At 42.2% G+C, this 6,213-nt stretch overlaps 1 protein-coding gene across 21 annotated transcripts in view; it reads right to left on the minus strand.

The window, feature by feature from the left end:
- Positions 1–512: 512 nt before the first annotated feature.
- NCOR2 (nuclear receptor corepressor 2) overlaps positions 513–6,213 on the minus strand; it is a 708,717-nt gene continuing 703,016 nt past the window's right edge. For all 21 annotated transcript variants that reach the window (XM_089653704.1, XM_089653697.1, XM_089653690.1 and 18 more), the window contains one exon: positions 513–2,446. In XM_089653704.1, the coding sequence (XP_089509830.1) occupies positions 2,271–2,446 (176 nt within the window). In that variant the 3' untranslated portion in view covers positions 513–2,270. The remainder of the gene's footprint in view (positions 2,447–6,213) is intronic.

The raw sequence follows: 6,213 nt of genomic DNA on the forward strand, positions 1-6,213 counted from the left end.
GAAGCAGCTTTCCAGGCATTCTAACAGCGTGAGGTCTGGATACAACTCTCAAAATAACAGAGAAAAATAATAAAGGAGAAGAATTCCATCATCTACAGGCACAAGCAAAAAACTGTAGGCTCAAGGAGTGGATTAGGGTTATACAGAAGGCGACCCAAGAGGGTATGTCCCCAAAAGCTTTGCCAGTGTCCAAGCACCTAAAGGTATGAGCCTATAACCCATGGTGTATGAAAAAGTTGCCTGTGTCCTGTCCTGTACCATACGATTAAGGTAATACCATTGTAACCTTTTAGCATGTAATGTATCTTGATAAATATTGAAGTCCACAAAATGGTCACCTGCATCATTTAACAAGCATATCATATTTTTTTTACATGCCCCTTCATATTTGTATATATAGTACATATTGGTTAGTAAATTTTAAAGTTTTTTTTCAACTTTAAAGAGATTGCACAAAAATTTAAGTATGTTAAGATCACACATGTAGTAAATGTAAAGTCCCACAGCACATATAAGGGGTAATGTTTTAATTTATTTTTCTTTTTTTCCACAATATATATTTACTATATCATTCCCTGTATAAAAAAAAGAAACAACAATGTATTATACATGACATGTTTTGCTTTACAGAAAATAAAAACACCCAAAACTAAGGTCTGGAAATTCAGTTTCAAGTGATGTACCAGCTTCCTACTGCATAAATACAAAGATTGCAGCAAGTGCTAAACAGTTTAATGTTAAACCTAGAAGCAATGTTGTAAGTGTGGAGGTGTAATTATGACCCAAGGTCAACAAAGCAAGTATATATACATACATACAAGCCCAAATAAAATGGGGTGGATGGCTGCAGTCATTCTAAATGATAGGGCCACACGCCACCGTAAGATCTGTGCTCATTGCGGTAGGGTGGAAAGCACATTTTATTGTTTTTAAAGACAATACTTTGCTGTGCAAACTTTCTAAAACAATATAACATTTTGCGTAACGACTACTAGGGTAACTGTATAAAACTGGAAGAAAGGAAATGGATGTATTGATTCTATCAGCCAATTAGATGCCTGCCTTCAATTTTAAATTTGCAGTATAAAAATGATAGCAAGACTCTAAATGGCTGGCAAGGATCAATGCCTCCAATTCTCAGTACCTACAGCTTTATAATATAGCCCACTTGATGTTGCCACACAAGCCTCATCTCTTCAAGGTGGTTGAAAAGACTTGGACCTCTGTTTTGCTTCTCCATTTACAACCAAAGGGATTAACCATACTATTCTGGATGCATGCTAAACAGCATACCCTGTTTACTCACAGATAATGGATACGTCACTGGATGCTCTCCCAGGCTGAGCAACTGCATTGGAGGAGGCTATTCCCCTAAGCTAACTTTGCAGGCCTGACACTCAGTAACACAATCACAACAGATCTTACTTACTGAAAGGCAAAAAAAGTCATAAACTTTAATGTTCTTATCATTTCACTCTTTGTTTGCCCACGGCAGCATAAAAAAAATAATCCATGAAGGGAAAAGTCAGCATCATTAGGAACAAGTGACACCAAACAACCCACATGTATGATTATGGGTTGGTGCCACAGTATATACAGTGAATTTACATCTGCAAATCTGCAACCATGGAAAAACATGCAGTGATTGCACAAAAATCTGTCTCTTTATTTCACTAATACTCCTTCAGCAGAACATTCCATAAGTTGGGAAAAGAGGAGTGGCATGTTAAGTGCTATTAGCACATAACCTAATGCATCAGGGAGAAAGATATGGCAAGGGAGCCTTTGGTAGGATCCTAACCAATCTGGCAACAGTTCTGCTATGGCCATGCATGCAGCTGCTCTGCACTGCTAGATCGGTGTGCAATAAACTGGAATGTGTATATATCTTAAGTGCATATGAACACACGTACATACATATACAATGTACACAGACATACGTCATCACGCTTACAAGTTAGCTTTGATAACAAACCAATGCAATGTAGCAAAGCACCAGGTGGAAATATCCCCTGAGTAAAGAGCTGAATAATCCAATCTTCTGCAAGGTCTGGGACTTTCTACTCCTTCATGAGCAGCGGCATGCCACAAACTGAACAAAACCCATGGACCCTCAACTGAAGATTATGGAGTCTTTTTAAGGCTTTTCATACTATGGACGTTTCTTTCCAGTCGCAGGATTTCACTGTCTGCTTCCGAGCATTCAGATTGGCTGTGGGGATTGTTTCATTTTCAGACTTTCCATATTGATGTTTACCACAAAGACACTTTCACTCGCTGTCAGAGAGAGTTTCATACTGGGAGCAAAGCAGTGGTTTCGGCTCTTCATCCCGAGCTCTCTGCGGGGTTAATGAGTTGCTCTGTGGAATGGTGGTTGAAGGCGGTGGAGCCACAAGGCTGTTAGGGAGCCTGATTGTTAATGGGTTGAATGGAAATGGTGTTGACCCTGCAGAAGACAGTAAAGTCATTATCAGATTATATTGCTTCTCTGGAGCAGGATAACTTATGGTTACAAGGAATTATTTACATGACTAAGATCAAACCATCAACCAAATTAAATGCATATATGGGAAACCAAAATGTCTTTTTTTGTACATCACGGGACACAGAGCAGGCTTAATAATCATGACCACCTGGGCAGGGGCGGACTGACCATTTGGAAACTCAGGCACTGCCTGAGGGCCCAGGGTCAGTAGGGGGCCCCATGAGATGCCAAGGTACCTTTTTCATAGGCTTTTTTGAGTTTAGGAAAGGACACAGGGGCCCCATGATCCCCTATTGCCCGGGGGCCCCATGAGCTGTCAGTCCGCCCCTGCACCCAGCTTATGAGCTGCCTCCAGGTGAATGGATACTGACAGTCAAAGACAGGAAGATCCCCTCTATATAACCGCAGCCCCCTAGGGATGATTCAGTTTTTTGCCAGTGTCAGAAATGATGGTCACAGATGTGCATTTCTCTGCATAGCTTACCAGATACACAAAGATTCCTATTATGATCAAGAGGTTGGTATTCCGGATCCATTCCTGAATGATGCTTTGCAGATATTGCCGGTAATGTGACCTTTTAGGAGCTAGACCCTTCGTGTACGGAACTCTGTACAGTAGTGACTGTCCAAGTGTTTTCTGTCTGGGTGCTGTACAGATACAGGGTGGTGGACCCCTAGTAAAGGGGATAATGTACCTGAAGGTCTGGCTAAACATGGCCCGTGAGGGCAGAAGATTGGGTCCTGATTTGGTCAAGTTAGGACCCTGCTGCGAGAATTGGGAGTCCCTAGTAGCCATGGTATTCTGAGGCTCACTTCTGCTATTCTGACTGTTCTTTGGTCTTCCCCCCTCTAGAGGGTACTGGTACAGGCTGGGTGGTGAGGCCTCTCTGGAGGATTATTTCACCTTGTTGATGTCTTGAGTTCCCGCAGATTCCCAGATCCATAAGCAGCTTGTGGGCTGAATCTTGGCCACATCCTACAGAAATAAGGTAGGAGAGTGCCCCAGACTTGGTATTTTGGCCTGTGTGGGAGCGCATGCAGAAGAATGCGAGGGAACACATGCATGTAATGGGATCAGATGGGGAGGAGTCCCATCATTTTTATCTGTGGCATGTGAGAGATGGTGGAAGGAGCTTGGGTAAGGCAAGCTGGTGTGTCTGACAGGGCAGTGTTGCTTTCAGCCTTTGGGTGCTTGTGCAGTCGTCTGTGGGGGAAAGGTCTGACTACCCTGCATTGCTTGCTTATTTGTCTATCCCCCTTGTTGATGGCGAGGCTGTCTGAAGAGGCACAGATCTCAGGGTTTTCTGCTATGTCTAATAGGAAGCTTGGAGGAGGGAGCCCAGCTGGGAGAGGAGCGCAACTACCGCCATCAGGACTAGAGGACGCTGGCCAATGCAGTTTCCTGACGAGCCAGGCATGGCGGGTGGTTCAGAGCCCATGAGTTTATCTGGTCTGTTGGCTACTGAATGGACATCTTATGTGACCAAGCAGGATTTGGTGTTTGCATTGGAAGGCTTACAGAACAAGCTTGCGGGTATATTCACTTCCTTTACGCAGGGAGGAAAGAAATGCGGACGACCCCTTTTCTCCTGAAGCTCCTTCGATTTTAGAGCCAGAATGGGTGGAAGTCAAGAAAGAAGCCAAGGAGGTAGAGGTGTAGGACTCCACTTTTGAAGAGTCAGAACCTGAGGATATTCAGGGCCAGACTGTGTTTCAAGTCAAGAATACCCTAGTGGGTACTTTTGGTGGATATGTTGCATTTCATTTGGATTTGCCTCTGGCAGAGTTTAGGGCTCCAAAGTGTCTGCTGCTAGGCTCCTAGTATCCTCTGCACGTTGCCTACTCAATTTGTTAAACCCTCACTTAGAGGAGGTAGTTTTTTCGGAAAGGGCTCATCAGATAGGGCGTTTGTTCCCCCAAAAGATTTGAGCAACTTTATCCTATGAAGGAAAAGTTTACTAAGAGACGAGTTTGGCTGTATCTTGTCTTAACAAGAATTTGATGTGTCCAGAAGAAAACTCTCTGGTCATTCCATCCCCACAAGCATGTTATAGGGCGTATTTTGTCCTTTCTTCAGTCTGTGGAATACTTAAAGTTGGCCCTTAGTAATGGGCAAATCTCAGCTCTGGCTATGCATTTTCAAAGACCAATTGCTTCACATTCATTGGTACAAACATTTGATCAAAGGGTTACACGGATGGTTCCTCCGTTTAGAACCCTATTGCCTCCATGGGATCTAAATTTGGTGTTGTCAGCCCTGCAAAGGGCTCCTTTTGAACCAATTTGGGATATCCCTTGGAAATATTTTCCTGGTTAAAAATTAAACATAATAGAACTAAGAACTAATGAACTAAGAACATAATAGAACAAAGAACTAATGAATAATAAAGTCCATCTCCATATCGTGATTCTTTCAATATATAATGATTTGTGCCATTCAAATCTTCCTTTTGAGATATGCAATGTGTCTTCACCAACACTGACACCAGTTGTGCTCTCACCTGAAATTTTTGACCGCACAATTAAGTTTGGTCAAAAATGGCTTGCACCCATTAAATGGACATATATTGGTAGTAAGACCTCTATGAAAACTCTCCACTGCTGATTCAGCTCCTTCCTTCTCCTCCACTCAGCGCACATATTGGAAAAATATAGGCAATCCAATAGTGCTTTATCATTTCATAAATTGACAATTTATTATTATATACAATGGCCACTCACATAATACAGGTGTTCCTTTGCACCAAATATGGCACATATGAATAAAACAATCCGTATCCCCGTAGCTAACCTGGGCTTGGAGTGCTTGGTGACGTCACGATGCTCACGGTCAGCAGACCTGTCCCAGAGAGAGCTTACGGAGAGGAGTCCGGTGAGATCCATTAGAGCTTGAGGGAGTCAGCTACGGTTTTACGGATTGTTTTATTCATATGTGCACCATTTGCTGCAATGGAGCACCTGTATTATGTGAGTAGCCATTGTATATTCTAATAAATTGTCAGTTTCTTAAACGATAAAGCACAGGTGGTCATGATTATTATTAAGCTTGCTCTGTGTCCTGTGATGCAAAAGAAATTTACAGGCAAGTACAAAAATCACGTTTTGACAGTATATAAGACACATCCAGGTACTAATCTGTAGTTTACATATTTTATTGTAATGCAGTTTATATGTTCATACACTAAAGGTTTTTAGTGTATGGCAGATCCTATCATTCATGCTTAAAAATTATGGTATAAAAAGTGTCAGAATCATTTATGTGGAACTCAACTTTATCAATTACAATTATGTAGAATGGGAAAAAAATTTAAAATTCTAAATATTTTTAAACACACACTGATCTTCTGCATCCTGATGTATACTGAGCACCTATTGCATGTGTTAACAAGACAATGTCACTTTTCCAAATTACAGTAAAGTGATAGTGTCTGTACAAACTGCCACCCATTGATAAGCACCTCCCCAGTATCTCAGCAGGCACAAAATACCCCCTGCCTCTTGGTATGGTAGAGTAAGTGGCCTCCTTCTACATCACAGGATGTTGAAGGAGGTGACAACTCTGCCCCACTAGGCTTCAACAACCAGCCAACACCAGGCCAGGCTACTGATTGTGCAAGAGGAGCTGCTATCAGATATCAGTGACAAGTAGTTGTACAAGGACAGTACATGGCATATGGCTGATAGCTGAGAATTCTCGCTGGGACCATTGCTGGAACATGGCTGCTTTT

This window comes from Staurois parvus, unplaced genomic scaffold (assembly GCF_062004578.1).
Source record: "Staurois parvus isolate SC_StPar_1 unplaced genomic scaffold, SC_StPar_1.0 ptg000719l, whole genome shotgun sequence".
Lineage (NCBI taxonomy): Eukaryota > Metazoa > Chordata > Amphibia > Anura > Ranidae > Staurois > Staurois parvus.